The sequence below is a fragment of the Saccoglossus kowalevskii genome, chromosome 7, assembly GCF_978046115.1.
Source record: "Saccoglossus kowalevskii chromosome 7, keSacKowa6.1, whole genome shotgun sequence".
NCBI classification, from domain to species: Eukaryota; Metazoa; Hemichordata; class Enteropneusta; family Harrimaniidae; genus Saccoglossus; species Saccoglossus kowalevskii.
In genome coordinates, this window is record NC_140647.1 from 7,095,096 (window position 1) to 7,117,585 (window position 22,490).

Here is a 22,490-nt window from a genome sequence, read left to right on the forward strand (position 1 = left end):
AGTGGAATGAGCTCACATAGGAATGCCTGTACGAATAGTGGAATGAGCTCACATAGGAATGCCTGTACGAATAGTGGAATGAGCTCACATAGGAATGCCTGTACGAATAGTGGAATGAGCTCACATAGGAATGCGTGTACGAATAGTGGAATGAGCTCACATAGGAATGCGTGTACGAATAATGGAATGAGCTCACATAGGAATGCGTGTACGAATAGTGGAATGAGCTCACATAGGAATGCGTGTACGAATAGTGGAATGAGCTCACATAGGAATGCGTATACGAATAGTGGAATGAGCTCACATAGGAATGCGTGTACGAATAGTGGAATGAGCTCACATAGGAATGCGTGTACGAATAGTGGAATGAGCTCACATAGGAATGCGTGTACGAATAGTGGAATGAGCTCACATAGGAATGCCTGTACGAATAGTGGAATGAGCTCACATAGGAATGCGTGTACGAATAGTGGAATGAGCTCACATAGGAATGCGTGTACGAATAGTGGAATGAGCTCACATAGGAATGCGTGTACGAATAGTGGAATGAGCTCACATAGGAATGCGTGTACGAATAGTGGAATGAGCTCACATAGGAATGCGTGTACGAATAGTGGAATGAGCTCACATAGGAATGCGTGTACGAATAGTGGAATGAGCTCACATAGGAATGCCTGTACGAATAGTGGAATGAGCTCTCATAGGAATGCCTGTACGAATAGTGGAATGAGCTCACATAGGAATGCGTATACGAATAGTGGAATGAGTTCACATAGGAATGCGTGTACGGATAGTGGAATGAGTTCACATAGGAATGCGTGTACGGATAGTGGAATGAGCTCACATAGGAATGGCTGTAGTGATAGTGGCATGAGCTCACATAGGAATGGCTACAGGGATAGTGGAATGAGGTCACATAGGAATGCGTGTACGAATAGTGGAATGAGCTCACATAGGAATGTTTGTACGAATAGTGGAATGAGCTCACATAGGAATGCGTGTACGAATAGTGGAATGAGCTCACATAGGAATGCGTGTACGAATAGTGGAATGAGCTCACATAGGAATGCGTGTACGAATAGTGGAATGAGCTCACATAGGAATGCGTGTACGGATAGTGGAATGAGTTCACATAGGAATGCGTGTACGGATAGTGGAATGAGCTCACATAGGAATGGCTGTAGTGATAGTGGCATGAGCTCACATAGGAATGGCTACAGGGATAGTGGAATGAGGTCACATAGGAATGCGTGTACGGACAGTGGAATGAGGTCACATAGGAATGTTTGTACGAATAGTGGAATGAGCTCACATAGGAATGCGTGTACGAATAGTGGAATGAGGTCACATAGGAATGCGTGTACGAATAGTGGAATGAGCTCACATAGGAATGCCTGTACGAATAGTGGAATGAGCTCACATAGGAATGCGTGTACGAATAGTGGAATGAGCTCACATAGGAATGCGTGTACGAATAGTGGAATGAGCTCACATAGGAATGCGTGTACGAATAGTGGAATGAGCTCACATAGGAATGCCTGTACGAATAGCGGAATGAGCTCACATAGGAATGCGTGTACGAATAGTGGAATGAGCTCACATAGGAATGCCTGTACGAATAGTGGAATGAGCTCACATAGGAATGCCTGTACGAATAGTGGAATGAGCTCACATAGGAATGCCTGTACGAATAGTGGAATGAGCTCACATAGGAATGCCTGTACGAATAGTAGAATGAGCTCACATAGGAATGCCTGTACGAATAGTGGAATGAGCTCACATAGGAATGCGTGTACGAATAGTGGAATGAGCTCACATAGGAATGCCTGTACGAATAGTGGAATGAGCTCACATAGGAATGCCTGTACGAATAGTGGAATGAGCTCACATAGGAATGCGTGTACGAATAGTGGAATGAGCTCACATAGGAATGCCTGTACGAATAGTGGAATGAGCTCACATAGGAATGCGTGTACGAATAGTGGAATGAGCTCACATAGGAATGCGTGTACGAATAGTGGAATGAGCTCACATAGGAATGCGTGTACGAATAGTGGAATGAGCTCACATAGGAATGCGTGTACGAATAGTGGAATGAGCTCACATAGGAATGCCTGTACGAATAGTGGAATGAGCTCTCATAGGAATGCCTGTACGAATAGTGGAATGAGCTCACATAGGAATGCGTATACGAATAGTGGAATGAGTTCACATAGGAATGCGTGTACGGATAGTGGAATGAGTTCACATAGGAATGCGTGTACGGATAGTGGAATGAGCTCACATAGGAATGGCTGTAGTTATAGTGGCATGAGCTCACATAGGAATGGCTACAGGGATAGTGGAATGATGTCACATAGGAATGCGTGTACGGACAGTGGAAAGAGGTCACATAGGAATGTTTGTACGAATAGTGGAATTAGCTCACATAGGAATGCCTGTACGAATAGTGGAATGAGCTCACATAGGAATGCGTATACGAATAGTGGAATGAGTTCACATAGGAATGGCTGTAGTGATAGTGGCATGAGCTCACATAGGAATGGCTATAGGGATAGTGGAATGAGTTCACATAGTAATGCGTGTACGGATAGTGAAATGAGCTCACATAGGAATGGCTGTAGGGATAGTGGAATGAGCTCACATAGGAATGGCTGTAGGGATAGTGGAATGAGCTCACATAGAAATGGCTGTAGGGATAGTGGAATGAGCTCACATAGGAATGCGTGTATGGATAGTGGAATGAGTACACATAGGAATAGTACGGATAGTGATAGGAGTGAAATTGGGGTAACATTTAAACAGAATGTGCTAAAATAGGAATGAAATGAGCTGGAATTTATTCTGGAAACGATATGACCGAATATAAAAATCCAACGTCCTCACATAGAAATGTTATTGTCATAGTTGAGCTTCTGGTCTGGCAGTCCCATGTTCTAAATGTAGTTGCTTGAATTTATGAAATCTCTACAGAGAATAGACAAATAGGGACGCACTGTGACAGTTCGTTAACTTAAGCTACCGTAACGTAAGCTACCATTCTGCAGCAGTTAGACTAGCAAAGACGGGATTCCTTTCGCTTGAATGTAAACAATATAATTTGTTTTCTAATAACTAAAACAAAATAAATTTGGTAGGTAGCCACGTGCTCAGAAAAGTCTCGACTCGTTTTGTCTAGCAATCTCAAACACATAAACACACCATAGGTAAATTATTTTTTAGCTCAGTCATGTCATAGCGCTGTTAGTAACGAGGTGTGTAGAATTTGACCCAATTCTCTAATCTTCCTGACGATAACTGGAGATACTTTTAAATCGCATATTATTGTTAATTGGTGGTGTACGTAAATGTTGAATAATGTTGATAACTGGCATCGCAGAATTGAATCATGGGATCGCCATTATTTTAATATTCGAAAATCGAATATCCAGACTTCCGAAGGTTATTATATTCTTGCCACGGGATTTTATGAAGGGCACAAAGAACGAGTCTGATGCACTGCAGCCCCAACTATTTCCTGGATATGACTACTGTTATGGAGGAATATTATCAGCAGGTTGTATTGTATGGTTATTTTACCTTGTATGCACGTAGTACACAGTTACTGTCAGCATCATTTTTGTCATATTATCTCAAACCCTGCAAATAGAAATGTGCATGGAATCATGGGAAGAAACGGTGTGCATTGCCGTATGATAACTGTCATAAAGGTGATTGACAGGTCATACTTGTTTTTAACTCTGGAAGGACAGTTGGAATCTATCAAGTGTGCTTGTGATTTACATAACAAAGGGTGTTTACAACTTTGAAAGGACAATTGGAATCTACCAGGTGTTCTGTTATTTGAATAACAAAAGATGGTTATGATCTACTGAGTTGCCTACGTGACACAGCTGCTAGTAGGATCACGTTCTGATTGGCTCATGTGGAATCCCAGGTGGTGTCACTGAATTTGGGCCATTCATGCCTATAAATTAGGCAGACTGAGGACAGATGGGGCCCATCATTTTAACTTAGTATCCTGTGTGTATATTAGTTTATTGTGAGACAAGTGATACAGGTTTCAACAATCATTCTGTGAGACTTGTATGACCTGCTCTGCGATCTCCTGCTTCCAGTGGTACCCTCCAGAACACCAGCGTTCCTCTGCAAGCAAGACTCCTGTATTTCTTCGTTGTTGTGTTGCAGAAGCCATTGGCTGTCATCCATTTCTACATCCTTGAACTGTGAGTTATCATGAATACACACTTCCCTAAGCAATCCCCTATTTTAGTGCCTTTATTCATTGCATTTTTCTGTGCTTTATTTCTTGTAATTATTTAGAGAGGTATTAAAGCCAGGAGCTTTAACTCGATATTTTGGAGTATTTGTATTTCATTTCCAGTACTATTGCCTTGTCTACCCCATAATAGCAGTGAAAGAACCCCCTGTCCAGTGTGAGTTATGTGGGTGCCCTCTCACTTGCATGACAAAACTGGGCGCCTGCTGCCTATGATTACGACCTGTGGAACTAACACAGATACAATATGTTCAATCATGTGAATGGACATGGAAAATCACAATTCGATTGATCTGTTTGGACTTTTTTTATTACCATCATGATACCATATATTTCGTACATAATCTATTTATGTCCATAAATGATTACGAAATATGTTCTCTCAATAATGTTACAGGTCATTCATTATACAGTGGCATCAACGTGTATTACAATGACAGGATTGCTGTTATTGGGTATATAAACCGAGGCATCGCCATTACTTTTCACAGTAACAGTAGACGGTGTACCAACATTTTCCTTATCGACGCAGGCTTTGGTGTCTTTATCGTAGGATGAGACATACAGGTTACAATATGTACCAGCAGGTAATCCAGTGTATATAGTTGCGTCCATGGCATATGCATCATTGTTCACAGCATACCATCCCAGGTTACCACGAGAAAAGGCAATCTGGTTACTATTATTGTCCCACCAATTGTCAACACCAGTACCATGGGTAACCTTGCGGAACCACGAAGAACCAGTGATCTGTCTCCACCGGTGTTCACATACCCATTCATCGAAACATGTCACATCTTTTGTGGATCCATCTGGATGTGAAGGCGGTCCTGCCTCATTATCGGTAAAATAGTAACTACTCATTATTCTGGGTACACCATAATCATGAGCTAACATGAATGAAACTGCCATCTTGTATTCACGGGGTTCCTTATATGTTAGTGGATTGCCTCCTCCTCCATGGCTTCGTTGTGTGTCATGATTATCGATGAAAGAAAGTGCGACACCTCTTGGTAAAAGTCCCCAAGGTTCTCCCCAGCTGACTAACCATTTTAGATCATTATTGCCCCTGAAACAGTTTGACAGCTCTTGACCATATTTGAATTCAGTCACACGACCTAAGTGAGTGTATTCTGTTGCTGAAATTGCTTCACCGCCGTAATCTATCACCTCTTGAACAATAAACGGTCGACTGCCAGAAGGGAATGTCGGTGTGACAAGGTCGTTCAATTGCCCATAAATGACTTCTAAATCCTCGGGATACATGTGTTTACACGCATCTACACGGAAACCAGCGACTCCAAGAGAAATCAGATCATTTAGGAATTCCACTACTTTATCGCGCACATACGTTTTACTGAGTTTTAGATCAACTAGACCCACTAATCGACAGTTGCGAACTTCCCATTCATCATTATAATTCTCAATATTTTTGTCGCAAATATCATCATTGAAATCCCACTCAGAGTAGGGCACGGCTGGGAAATCGCGGGCATCGTTGGTCGTATCATACCAATTACCATCGATACCATACCCACTTACTGAAAATGAAGGAATAAACCACTGACAAACTGTTATGTATATTCATCATGTTTTCACATAAACTATGTCTTTATTTGCATGTTTTAAATACTATTGCATATCATTTAATAAATGTTACAAATTGACACGAAAAATTAACAAACTTACTGTGATCTCCGCACATGTGATTGAATATAACATCTACATAAATATTGATGTTTACAGCGTTGCATCGATTTACCATATCAATGAATTCAGCTCGATCACCACTTCTACTAACCACTGAATAACTTACAGGCTGGTAGCGTTCCCACCATGGTCGCCATTGCTCTTCTGTTACAACACGATGTTCATTGGCAGGGGATACCTGTACACCACCTAACCAATATGGTGCAAAGAACCTGAAAATATGATCCGATACCATCTATTATGAACAGTAATGATCAAGCATATGATCAGGTGTTGTGACATGAAAAACCTAGACTGTATTATTGTATAATTTAATTTATATTTTTTTATGTAATTTGTATTACTATGAACCACAAAATTAGGTTTAATTGGAAATACTTGTAATGTCATTTTAATGTCGATGTATTTGACATTTCCGTGGTATTCGTGAATATGAGGCTGTGTTCAGAAATTTGCATATTTTGATTAAACATACAGCTAAAATTTGGCCATAAAGTACTCGTCATATGTGAGGAAAGTACTCATCATATGTGAGATAAGTACTCATATCATATGTGAGATAGTTTTAATCAAAGCATAACAGAAGATTTAAATTGGTTACAATGTTTTATTCACCACTAACCACAGAGTTGAAACTTGAGAGACACACGTTTGTTTGTGAATTAGTAGGCGTGACTGTCACTAACCGGTTACATTTCCACTGAACACTGAAGTCTGCTAATACCAAAACTCATGTTGATAATTAGTGATAATTAGAGTCAATTCATGCTGCGAGTCACGTGAAGACAATGCAGTATTGAGTTATGCGTTATTAGTGACATGTTCACGTGCTTAATTGACTCTATACATTGTTAGGATTGGGCATCAATGCAGGCGAATATGTTCATATAGAGTCATATACGACAATGGCTATTGTAAATGATAGAACAAAGGTTAATTAAGTTATGTAACCAAACAAATAAAATATATTATTTTATCATCACAAGGGCTACACATGTTTTGACTCTGTTTTAGTGTATGAAACCGGGTTTCTGTAGTTCTGAGGCTGACCCGATACTTGTATGCATAGTTACTTTTATTTTGTGATACCGAAGACGACCAAGCTAAACGTGAAATGACCAAGGTCAAACCGTCCATACAAGTCATTGATTCACAGTTTATGGCATATCGTTTGATGCACAGAGGATATTTATTTGACTGTATGTACAGGAAAAAGCTGCTAAACAAATCTGATATCCAGAAATAACTACAATAGCATATATACTGAATACATGACTTGAGGATCTTTTACAGTGTGAATCCGAAAAGGGGCTAAAATAAGATGTATGAGAGTTATACCGTTTCTATTTATAACACCTGGAGTAAACTTGGCAACGTTCCATATGTGATTGAAATATCCACATGAGTAGTTTGTGCATTAAAGTTATGAATAGACGCGTTTATATTACTTTTGTGATAAAAGCATAGATAGCGTACCAGTTGGAATAGAACGACCACAATAAACCTGTTTAAATAACAAAAACACATTTGTATTGTTCTTGTTTTTGACCAAAATGAGAAGTGTCCAAATGTGCAAGTCTGATGAGTTTACCAATTCGTCTCGTGGGTGGATTTCGTCTTGTTGATTAAAATTCATAGCTATTCCCTCTGTCTTTTTTTCGGTTTTAATTGTTACTGGTTATCTTATTCAGAAAATGTTGACGTTCAAAAAAGAAATAGAACCTGGTTTACATATAAATTTGAAAGTTAAATTGCTACAAAAATGCAGTCCAATATGAAAATACTGTCTTTAATTGTGAGGGGGAATTGGTAAGGACAATCGAACATTATAATGTTACAGGAGACTCATAGTAATAGTTGATGTGCCACGTTTTTGGAATAGCAGTTTAAGGGCGATATATATTTTTCTCATTGGTAGTAGAGGGGTTATTATCATTTTTAGGAATGTCTGTCCCGATGTGCATAATGAGGCTGTTGATTTATTTGTAGATGCCCATGTGGCAGAAAGAAAAACAGCCTTGATAATCACATATGCCCCAAACGATGAACGCATATGACTGGATACAACGTAGATTCCCAGATCATATGGGGAGGTGATCTTGAATGAAACCATGGAAATCTATGAATTAATTGATATTTGGGGAGTAATACATCCAGATAATGCTGAATTCACATCGAAACGATATAAACAAAGTAGGATTGATTACTTTTTAATTAGAGATGACTTACAAATAAATACACAGAATGTTTACATTCTTCTCTGTTCAATATCAGACCATTCTGCTATAATATTGGAATGCCCATGGGAAGAAAATTGAAAGGGGACCATCGTACTGGAAAACTAATACTAGTCTACTACGCGATCCAAACTCCTGTGAATTGGTTGAAGTGGATTGGGTCAAAATTAAGCTAACTTCTATTAAATATAGAAAAGAGAAGGCTAAAAATCCCAGGTCTGAAATAGCTCAATTAGAAAAAGAATTAAACGATGTGTGTGAACCCGACTTCAACAGATGTAGAAAGAGTATGTCACGCGGTTTATGGATTTTATTACAAGAAACGAGATAGCGTGGTTCTGGGGTTGTTGCTGTTTGTGGAGATCTTGCCAACAAAGGCGATCTAGGCTTGGCATGACCCTGAAATCTGGCGATCAATGTACTACCATAGCCGAACACGGCGTTTAACACCAAATTCTGAAGTTCAACTGAGAAGGAAACCTGGCGCTACGGATGCGAAGGAAGAGTTCGACGCTTTAATTCGTGATTTCCAGTCGTGTTACACGAATTGTGTAATTTTATATTGGTTAAGAAGCTGCACACGAGGTGGTAAAAATATTAAATATTATGAATATAATAAATTTATTCATAATACCGTAGGCCTCCGGCCTCAAGGTATACTCATTGTAATTACATAACATTTTACAGAGGACAATGTCATTTTACAGTGACTGAAAAAGAACAAGAAAATATGAAAAGAACATGAACTGTCAGGCCAAAATAATTGTATTACGTTTTTTTGTGGCGAGGAAAATAAATTTAATATTTAACCCGACCGAGTATACTATTAACACAGAGGGATGTATAGTGAGATGACGATGCAATTGGTACAAACTAGGAGAGAAAAACAAGTATTTTCTACAAAGAGTAAAACGATAATAAAAAAAGTCTCAAATAAATAAAATTGTACTCGAAAACCAAAAGGTAATAAATATTACTAAAGAAATCAAGACCTTTTATGAACAACTATATTCATCCAAATTGAATGAAATAAAAAATGCACAAAACAGTTCTCTTCAAAATCTGAATATTTCAAAACTGGTGAAGTGTCAGATATATGTAAAGGCATCTTATAATGCGGTAATGTCTTTTCCTGCGAACAAAACGCCGGGAAACGTTGGCTTGTCAGCAGAATTCTCTCAATGATGCTTTTGAAAAAGGAGACAAGAGGTGCTTACTTATTAGAAACAAGCAGCCTGTCAGCTGAGATAGCTCTGCTGTTAGCAAGGCACATTTCAATCAAAGAACAGAAGATATCATTAGAAAATGAACAATATGTATAGTATCAAAGTAATGGGACTTTCTGTTTTCAACAAGAATTCTAAAATATCACTTTTCACCAAAAATGACAAAAATAATCATCAACATTAGATAATTGAAGATATCACCACAAAATTAACAAATCTGAAAGAGGTCTACATGTAGTACCTATATATGTAATATAAAAGCAATCGGACTTGCTGTTTTCAACAAGAAATCGAAAATATCACTTTTTACCAAAAATGCCAAAAATATTCATCAAAATTAGAGAATTGAAGATGTCATCATAAAATTAACAAATCTGAGAGTGGTCCACATGTAGTACCTATATATGTAATATCAAAGCAATTGAACTTGTGGTTTATAACAAGAAGTCGAAAATATCACTTTTTACCAAAAAGTACAAAAATCATTCATAAAAATTAGATAATTGAAGATATCACAACGAAATTAACAAATCTGAGAGAGGTCCACATGTAGTACCTATATATGTAATATCAAAGCAATTAGACTTGTGGTTTTCAACAAGAATTCTAAAATATCACTTTTCACCAAAAATGACAAAAATAATCATCAACATTAGATAATTGAAGATATCACCACAAAATTAACAAATCTGAAAGAGGTCTACATGTAGTACCTATATATGTAATATAAAAGCAATCGGACTTGCTGTTTTCAACAAGAAATCGAAAATATCACTTTTTACCAAAAATGCCAAAAATATTCATCAAAATTAGAGAATTGAAGATGTCATCATGAAATTAACAAATCTGAGAGTGGTCCACATGTAGTACCTATATATGTAATATCAAAGCAATTGAACTTGTGGTTTATAACAAGAAGTCGAAAATATCACTTTTTACCAAAAAGTACAAAAATCATTCATAAAAATTAGATAATTGACGATATCACAACGAAATTAACAAATCTGAGAGAGGTCCACATAGTACCTATATATGTAATATCAAAGCAATTAGACTTGTGGTTTTCAACAAGAAGTCGAAAATATCACTTTTTACTAAAAAGTACAAAAATCATTCATAAAAATTAGATAATTGAAGATATCACAACGAAATTAACAAATCTGAGAGAGGTCCACATGTAGTACCTATATATGTAATATCAAAGCAATTGAACTTGTGGTTTATAACAAGAAGTCGAAAATATCACTTTTTACCAAAAAGTACAAAAATCATTCATAAAAATTAGATACTAGTAATTGAAGATATCACAACGAAATTAACAAATCTGAGAGAGGTCCACATGTAGTATCTATATATGTAATATCAAAGCAATTACAATTGAAGATATCATCATGAAATGAACAAACCTAAGAGAGGTCTACCCAAGGTACATATACACCAAGTATCAAAGCATTCAGGCTTGTAGTTTTCAAAAAGAAGTCGAAAAAGTCAAACATTGACACGGACGACGGACGACGACGGACAATCACTCATGTGATAAGCTCCGCTCGACAAAGTCGACAGCAGAGCTAATAAGGGAAAGACAGATTCATAAAGACTGGAGACCGTGGGAAGATGTTAAGGTATGGAAAAGTTCGAAAGATCAAAAACATTCACTTTTCGTGTCAACTAGCTGCATTTAAAATGTAATATTGGTAATGTAATTGTTGCTCTGAAGAGAAGCCTACATTTTTGGAAAATGGGGGACTGAAATGGAATCAAATCAAATCTACTTGTCTTAACGTATCTTAAATTAACTCGTTATTTAAGAAATTCTTATGGAAAGGTCTGACAGGATAGCTAGAAAAAACATGGCCGGTGATACTGGTAGTGGCAGACTCTTGATACCTGATACAAAAGCTATATATGTATCTCAAAGAATAAACTGGATAAGAAGGTTGTGTCATGAGCATGACCACCTATGAAAACTGTTTAAACATTAGAAGGTATTACAATATTATTTTGAACCTAAAGTACTCTCCATCAGGTTATTCTAGGTAATTTGCAAATTTGGAGTAAGATAATTTCTGAAAATGAAAATGATATCACTAAACAACTTATTTGGAACAACAGGCACATTATTTGAGGGCGTACTCGTTTCACGTCGACGACTACTCCAATCTTGATATAATCAAATTTAAAAATGAACTAGAAAGTCAGGATTGGGCCAACGTGTATGGTAGTAACCGTGTTGATGATGTATATGAAACATGCCTCTCCAAGTACAAAACAAATTTGTTCACGCACTATCCCAAACATCCCTGGCTCACTATAGAGTTAAAAAGGGCAATAAATAAAAAACATAAAATGGTTAAACGTAATTATAATGCGGGAAATGTGGCTAAAAATAAACGCTATAGAAATGATGTGACAAATGTCCTAAGAGATGCGAAACGCAATTTCTATTCAGATCAGTTTGTTGAATATAAAGGAAAAAAACGAATAAAACTTGGGAAATAATAAATGAAATTTAGGAAGAGGACATACAAAATCAAAAATACCGGACCACCTGGATGTCCATGACTCTGAGAGCAACGTTACGACTATACTGAATGACCAAGATGCAAGTGTGAATGGGTTCAATAACTTTTTTGCCAGAGTTGGGATAAATCTTGCAAATGACATCTCACCACGTACGTTCGATATTTACAATGCACATGCTCGTTTCTAAATGCTCTTAAAATAGAAAAGGCTACCCAAATCCTTTTGACCCTGTCTCAGTACTGCCCCAACTAAGTACATTATTCGAGAAAAATAATCAACAAACAATTAACTGTTAATTCAAACAGTATGGCTTTAGAGAAAATTTTAGTACAAAGGGTATTAGATGAATTTGATAAAGGGAATGTAGTTCATGTATTTTGTTTAGATCTTAGAAAAGGCATTCGACAATTTTACTTGGCTATATGCGAGTTGAATGTTTGGAGGCCACGCCTTAAGCTTTTAAACTCCCCTGTAATTGGCTAAGGTTTTGAGAAGTGAATAAAGGAGTCTGGGTCAGTCTTGGTAAGTTCTACGGCAAGGCGAGCCAGCCTCGGCGAGCTCTCCACAAGGCGACTGAGATTAGCAGTTGACACGATTCTATTCTGTGTGTTTTGCTTGGTCGAAAGGTGGCGAACGTAACGATCCCTGGTACCTGACGTAAGGTCTGTTTGCAGACGGCACCAGCTTATTTCATACATTCCAATCTAAGAACATTATTAACCTACATTATGTTAATGAAAAGTTATATCAAATAGTTGACTGATGCGACTGTATTTAATTGGCAATAAAAAAAATTGAATATATATTATTTAAATAAAAATAGCGACTTTTGCAAGTTTTACAATTAAAACCAAATTATTAGTGAGGTAGAGTGTACTACATATGTTGATGTTCTGCTGGACCAAAATTTGAATTGGAAAAAAACTTATTATATTATACCAGCATATTGATCCATCGATTTTATTGGTCCATACACAACATTTGCATATGCACTTAATGGTATATTGGCTGATAATGCACGGCTAAACCAAGTGGCCCAGGAACATGAATTGACTACAGGTTTAATACGGAAATACATGAAACCGGAAGTATTTGATTTTTAGGGAAATATAGTAGTTGAATTTCGAAAAAATATTGAAAAAACACCGAATTAAAAACATCTGAAAAATGATATAACCATAATATTGCTTTTGTTAATGGCGGGATCCAAGTTGTGAGCGTCGGTCGTTTGGTGATTGTCGTTCGCCACACAAACCTAAACCACCGTCCCTCAACACCTTGAGGTGCCTGGACGAACGCCAGAACGCTGTGTTCTCTGTGTTGTGACTTTGAAATGGATTGCGAACCTCCAACAAAGAAAACATGATCTTTAAGTTTAACTGGTGACCAACTAGTTGACATTGACATTATTATGCATAGATTTAGGTCTGTATATTGTTTCAGGGTGCACTTGTACAATGTTTCATTATAATGTGATGATTAAACTAAATCAGTGCAAAGCTGTAAAGTAAATTATTATGTAAATTAGGTAATTATTATAGATGTATATAAACCTAAAATTAATTTGATCATCACATTGTGTTAGAGTACATATGTAGCAAGATTCATTGAATTAAGATAAGTACTGTCACAGAATATCTATGTACGAAGTTTCATTGAAATGTGATTAGAACCAAAAATTATGATTTAGGTAATTATTATGATCTGATTTTAACCCAAAACTGAACGGGTCTGTGCAATGTTCTGGAGCATCAATGTACCAAGTTTCATTGAAATTGAATAATTAGTACATGGAATATCAGTGTAAAAGCTGAAAATGTAAACAACTTTATTTTCTCTTGAATTTATTGTTGCTGAAAACAGCTTTCTGGCATTGTGTGGATCTAATTTTCACTATGTTGTATTAAGACTCAATGCAACGTATAGAGAAAGCTGGAATTTATTTTGCAGAAAATTGACTTGCTAAAACACGGAAAATAAAATGCCAGTGCAAATAAAGCATTCCACGGTATGTTATGTGACCACAATAATAGACAAGATACATTCATGATTGTATGGAACCATGTTTTATTAAACAAGTAATAAATAAAATAAATGAAATGTAATAAAATAAATATTAAAATAAAAGAGAAACAATTTTGTCAGAAAATTTTTACATCACACTCTTACAGAGCAATCTTGTTCTGACTTAAAATCAGACTCACACCACCCACCTCACTTTCACCAAACATTCCACTCTCACCACCCATCTCACTCACACCTACTATCTCATTCTCACCACCCACTTCACTTTAACTAACCATTCCACTCTCACCACCCATCTCACTCACACCTACTATCTCATTCTCATCACCCACCTTTCTTTCTCCAACCATTCCACTATCACCACCCACCTCACACCTACCATCTCATTCTCACCACCCACCTCACTTTTACCAACCATTCCACTATCACCACCCACCTCACTCACACCTACTATCTCATTCTCACCACCCACCTCACTTTTACCAACCATTCCACCATCACCACCCACCTCACTCACACCTACCATCTCATTCTTACCACCCACCTCACTTTCACCAACTATTCCACTATCACCATCCACCTCACTCACACCTACCATCTCATTATCACCACCCACCTCACTTTCACCAACCATTCCTCCATCACCACCCACCTCACTCACACCTACCATCTCATTCTCACCACCCACCTCACTTTTACCAACCATTCCACCATCACCACCCACCTCACTCACAGCTACCATCTCATTCTCACCACCCACCTCACTTTCACCAACCATTCCACTATCACCATCCACCTCACTCACACCTACCATCTCATTCTCACCACCCACCTCACTTTCACCAACCATTCCACCATCACCATCCACCGCACTCACACCTACTATCTCATTCCCACAACCCACCTCACTTTCACCAACCATTCCACTATCACCACTCACCTCACTCACATCTACCATCTCATTCTCACCACCCACCTCACTTTCAACAACCATTCCCCCATCACCACCCACCTCACTCACACCTACTATCTCATTCCCACCACCCACCTCACTTTCACCAACCATTCAACCATCACCACTCACCTCACTCACACCTACCATCTCATTCCCACCACCCACCTCACTTTCACCAACCATTCAACCATCACCACCCACCCACCTCACTCACACCTACCATCTCATTCTCACCACACACCTCACTTTTACCAACCATTCCTCCATCACCACCTACCTCACTCACAGCTACTATCTCATTCTCACCACCCACCTCACTTTTACCAACCATTCCACCATCACCACCCACCTCACTTTCACCAACCATTCAACCATCACCACCCACCTCACTCACCTACCATCTCATTCCCACCACCCACCTCACTTTCACCAACCATTCAACCATCACCACTCACCTCACTCACACCTACCATCTCATTCCCACCACCCACCTCACTTTCACCAACCATTCAACCATCACCACCCACCCACCTCACTCACACCTACCATCTCATTCTCACCACACACCTCACTTTTACCAACCATTCCTCCATCACCACCTACCTCACTCACAGCTACTATCTCATTCTCACCACCCACCTCACTTTTACCAACCATTCCACCATCACAACCCACCTCACTTTCACCAACCATTCAACCATCACCACCCACCTCACTCACAACTACCATCTCATTCCCACCACCCACCTCACTTTCACCAACCATTCAACCATCAACACTCACCTCACTCACACCTACCATCTCATTCCCACCACCCACCTCACTTTCACCAACCATTCAACCATCACCACCCACCCACCTCACTCACACCTACCATCTCATTCTCACCACACACCTCACTTTTACCAACCATTCCTCCATCACTACCTACCTCACTCACAGCTACTATCTCATTCTAACCACCCACCTCACTTTTACCAACCATTCCATCATCACCACCCACCTCACTTTCACCAACCATTCCTCCATCACCACCTACCTCACTCACACCTACCATCTCATTCTCACCACACACCTCACTTTTACCAACCATTCCTCCATCACCACCTACCTCACTCACAGCTACTATCTCATTCTAACCACCCACCTCACTTCACCAACCATTCCACTATCATCATCCACCTCACTCACACCTACTATCTCATTCTCACAACCCACCTCACTTTTACCAACCATTCCACCATCACCACCCACCTCACTCACACCTACCATCTCATCCTTACCACCCACCTAACTTTCACCAACTATTCCACTATCACCATCTACCTCACTCACACCTACCATCTCATTATCACCACCCACCTCACTTTCACCAACCATTCCACCATCACCACCCACCTCACTCACACCTACCATCTCATTCTCACCACCCACCTCACTTTTACCAACCATTCCACCATCACCACCCACCTCACTCACACCTACCATCTCATTCTCACCACCCACCTCACTTTCACCAACCATTCCACTATCACCATCCACCTCACTCACACCTACCATCTCATTCTCACCACCCACCTCACTTTCACCAACCATTCCACCATCACCATCCACCGCACTCACACCTACTATCTCATTCCCACAACCCACCTCACTTTCACCAACCATTCCACTATCACCACTCATCTCACTCACACCTACCATCTAATTCTCACCACCCACCTCACTTTCAACAACCATTCCACCATCACCACCCACCCCACTCACACCTACTATCTCATTCCCACCACCCACCTCACTTTCACCAACCATTCAACCATCACCACTCACCTCACTCACACCTACCATCTCATTCCCACCACCCACCTCACTTTCACCAACCATTCAACCATCACCACCCACCCACCTCACTCACACCTACCATCTCATTCTCACCACCCACCTCACTTTTACCAACCATTCCACCATCACCACCCACCTCACTTTCACCAACCATTCAACCATCACCACCCACCCACCTCACTCACAGCTACTATCTCATTCTCACCACCCACCTCAATTTTACCAAAAATTTCACTCTCACCACCGACCTCACTCACAGCTACTATCTCATTCTCACCACCCACCTCACCTTTACCAACCATTCCACCATCACCACCCACCTCACTTTCACCAACCATTCAACCATCATCACCCACCTCACTCACACCTACCATCTCATTCCCACCACCCACCTCACTTTCACCAACCATTCAACCATCACCACCCAACTCACTCACAGCTACTATCTCACTCTCACCACCCACCTCACTCACATCTACCATCTCATTCTCACCACACACCTCACTTTTACCAACCATTCCTCCATCACCACCCACCTCACTCACAGCTACCCTCTCATTCTCACCGCCCATCTCACTTTCACCAACCATTCCACTATCACCACCCACCTCACTCACACCTACTATCTCATTCTCACCACCCACCTCACTTTCAACAACCATTCCACCATCACCACCCACCTCACTCACATCTACTATCTCATTCTCACCACCCACCTCACTTTCAACAACCATTCCACCATCACCACCCACCTCACTCACATCTACTATCTCATTCCCACCACCCACCTCACTTTCACCAACCATTCAACCATCACCACCCACCTCACTCACACCTACTATCTCATTCGCACCACCCACCTCACTTTCACCAACCATTCAACCATCACCACTCACCTCACTCACACCTACCATCTCATTCTCACCACACACCTCACTTTTACCAACAATTCAACCATCACCACCCACCACACTCACACCTACCATCTCATTCTCTCAACTCACCTCACTTTTACCAACCATTCCACCATCACCGCCCACCTCACTCACACCTACTATCTCATTCCCACCATCCACCTCACTTTCACCAACCATTCAACCATCACCACCCACCTCACTCACACCTACTATCTCATTCCCACACCCCACCTCACTTTCACCAACCATTCAACCATCACCACTCACCGCACTCACACCTACTATCTCATTCCCACAACCCACCTCACTTTCACTAACCATTCCACTATCACATCACACTCTTACAGAGCAATCTTGTTCTGACTTAAAATCAGACTCTCACCACCCACCTCACTTCACCAAACATACCACTCTCACCACCCATCTCACTCACACCTACTATCTCATTCTCACCACCCACTTCACTTTAACTAACCATTCCACTCACACCACCCATCTCACTCACACCTACTATCTCATTCTCATCACCCACCTTTCTTTCTCCAACCATTCCACTATCACCACCCACCTCACACCTACCATCTCATTCTCACCACTTACCTCACTCACTTCAACAACCATTCCACCATCACCACCCACCTCACTCACACCTACTATCTCATTCCCACCACCCACCTCACTTTCACCAACCATTCAACCATCACCACTCACCTCACTCACACCTACCATCTCATTCCCACCACCCACCTCACTTTCACCAACCATTCAACCATCACCACCCACCCACCTCACTCACACCTACCATCTCATTCTCACCACACACCTCACTTTACCAACCATTCCTCCATCACCACCTATCTCACTCACAGCTACTATCTCATTCTCACCACCCACCTCACTTTTACCAACCATTCCACCATCACCACCCACCTCACTTTCACCAACCATTCAACCATCACCACCCACCTCACTCACACCTACCATCTCATTCCCACCACCCACCTCACTTTCACCAACCATTCAACCATCACCACTCACCTCACTCACACCTACCATCTCATTCCCACCACCCACCTCACTTTCACCAACCATTCAACCATCACCACCCACCCACCTCACTCACACCTACCATCTCATTCTCACCACACACCTCACTTTTACCACCATTCCTCCATCACCACCTACCTCACTCACAGCTACTATCTCATTCTAACCACCCACCTCACTTTTACCAACCATTTCATCATCACCACCCACCTCACTTTCACCAACCATTCAACCATCACCACCCACCTCACACCTACCATCTCATTCTCACCACCCACCTCACTTTTACCAACCATTCCACTATCACCACCCACCTCACTCACACCTACTATCTCATTCTCACCACCCACCTCACTTTACAACCATTCCACCATCGCCACCCACCTCACTCACACCTACCATCTCATCCTTACCACCCACCTAACTTTCACCAACTATTCCACTATCACCATCTACCTCACTCACACCTACCATCTCATTATCACCACCCACCTCACTTTCACCAACCATTCCACCATCACCACCCACCTCACTCACACCTACTATCTCACTCACCACCCACCTCACTTTTACCAACCATTCCACCATCACCACCCACCTCACTCACACCTACCATCTCATTCTCACCACCCACCTCACTTTCACCAACCATTCCACTATCACCATCCACCTCACTCACACCTACCATCTCATTCTCACCACCCACCTCACTTCATCAACCATTCCACCATCACCATCCACCGCACTCACACCTACTATCTCATTCCCACAACCCACCTCACTTTCACCAACCATCCACTATCACCACTCACCTCACTCACACCTACCATCTCATTCTCACCACCCACCCACTTTCAACAACCATTCCACCATCACCACCCACCTCACTCACACCTACTATCTCATTCCCACCACCCACCTCACTTTCACCAACCATTCAACCATCATCACTCACCTCACTCACACCTACCATCTCATTCCCACCACCCACCTCACTATCACCAACCATTCAACCATCACCACCCACCCACCTCACTCACACCTACCATCTCATTCTCACCAACCACCTCACTTTTAAAAACCATTCCACCATCGCCACCCACCTCACTTTCACCAACCATTCAACCATCACCACCCACCTCACTCACACCTACCATCTCATTCCCACCACCCATCTCAGTTTCACCAACCATTCAACCATCACCACCCACCTCACTCACAGCTACTATCTCATTCTCACCACCCACCTCACTTTTACCAACCATTTCACTCTCACCACCCACCTCACTCACAGCTACTATCTCATTCTCACCACCCACCTCACCTTTACCAACCATTCCACCATCACCACCCACCTCACTTTCACCAACCATTCAACCATCATCACCCACCTCACTCACACCTACCATCTCATTCCCACCACCCACCTCACTTTCACCAATCATTCAACCATCACCACCCACCTCACTCACAGCTACTATCTCACTCTCACCACCCACCTCACTCACATCTACCATCTCATTCTCACCACACACCTCACTTTTACCAACCATTCCTCCATCACCACCCACATCACTCACAGCTACCCTCTCATTCTCACCGCCCATCTCACTTTCACCAACCATTCCACTATCACCACCCACCTCACTCACACCTACTATCTCATTCTCACCACCCACCTCACTTTCAACAACCATTCCACCATCACCACCCACCTCACTCACATCTACTATCTCATTCTCACCACCCACCTCACTTTCAACAACCATTCCACCATCACCACCCACCTCACTCACATCTACTATCTCATTCCCACCACCCACCTCACTTTCACCAACCATTCAACCATCACCACCCACCTCACCACACCTACTATCTCATTCGCACCACCCACCTCACTTTCACCAACCATCAACCATCACCACTCACCTCACTCACACCTACCATCTCATTCTCACCACACACCTCACTTTTACCAACAATTCAACCATCACTACCCACCACACTCACACCTACCATCACATTCTCTCAACTCACCTCACTTTTACCAACCATTCCACCATCACCACCCACCTCACTCACACCTACTATCTCATTCCCACCATCCACCTCACTTTCACCAACCATTCAACCATCACCACCCACCTCACTCACACCTACTATCTCATTCGCACCACCCACCTCACTTTCACCAACCATTCAACCATCACCACTCACCTCACTCACACCTACCATCTCATTCTCACCACACACCTCACTTTTACTAACAATTCAACCATCACCACCCACCACACTCACACCTACCATCTCATTCTCTCAACTCACCTCACTTTACCAACCATTCCACCATCACCACCCACCTCACTCACACCTACCATCTCATTCTCACCACACACCTCACTTTTACCAACAATTCAACCATCACCACCCACCACACTCACACCTAGTATCTTACTCCCACCACCCACCTCACTTTCACCAACCATTAAACCATCACCACCCACCTCACTCACACCTACTATCTCATTCGCACCACCCACCTCACTTTCCCCAACCATTCAACCATCACCACTCACCTCACTCACACCTACCATCTCATTCTCACCACACACCTCACTTTACCAACAATTCAACCACCACCACCCACCACACTCACACCTACCATCTCATTCTCTCAACTCACCTCACTTTCAGTAACCATTCCATTATCGCCACCCATCTCACTCACACCTACTATCTCATTCCCACCAACCACCTCACTTTTACCAACCATTCCTCCATCACCACCCACCTCACTCACACCTACCATCTCATTCTCACCACCCACCTCACTTTCACCAACCATTCAACCATCACCACCTACCTCACTCACACCTACTATCTTATCCCACCACCCACCTCACTTTCACCAACCATTCAACCATCACCACCTACCTCACTCACACCTACTATCTCATTCTCACCATCCACCTCACTTTTACCAATCATTCCACCATCACCACCCACCTCACTCACACCTACTATCTCATTCCCACCACCCACCTCACTTTCACCAACCATTCCTCCATCACCACCCACCTCACACCTACCATCTCATTCTCACCACCCACCTCACTTTCACCAACCATTCCACTATCACCACCCACCTCATTTTCACTAACCATTCCACTATCACCACCCACCTCACTCACACCAACCATTCCACTATCACCATCCACCTCACTCACACCTACCATCTCATTCGCACCACCCACCTCACTTTTACCAACCATTCCACCATCACCACCCACCTCACTCACACCTACTATCTCATTCCCACCACCCACCTCACTTTCACCAACCATTCCACCATCACCACCCACCTCACTCACACCTACCATCTCATTCTCACCACCCACCTCACTTTCACCAACCATTCCACCATCACCACCCACCTCACTCACACCTACCATCTCATTATCACCACCCACCTCACTTTTACCAACCATTCCTCCATCACCACCCACCTCACTCACACCTACTATATCTTTCTTACCAACCACCTCACTTTCACCAACCATTCCACCATCACCACCCACCTCACCCACACCTACTATCTCATTCCCACCACCCACCTCACTTTCACCAACCATTCCACCATTACCACCCACCTCACTCACACCTACCATCTCATTCTCACCACCCACCTCGCTTTTACCAACCATTCCTCCATCACCACCCACCTCACTC

General features: G+C 41.7%; 1 protein-coding gene across 1 annotated transcript in view; it reads right to left on the bottom strand.

Annotated features, from left to right (window-relative positions):
• Positions 1-4,571: 4,571 nt before the first annotated feature.
• Positions 4,572-22,490, bottom strand: part of LOC102802590 (alpha-amylase 2-like) — a 23,447-nt gene continuing 5,528 nt past the window's right edge. Inside the window, exons 3-4 of the mRNA XM_085501609.1 lie at positions 5,969-6,201; positions 4,572-5,820 (exon numbers count right to left, since the gene is read on the bottom strand). Coding sequence (XP_085357735.1) covers positions 4,685-5,820; positions 5,969-6,201 — 1,369 coding nt within the window. The 3' untranslated portion in view covers positions 4,572-4,684. The remainder of the gene's footprint in view (positions 5,821-5,968; positions 6,202-22,490) is intronic.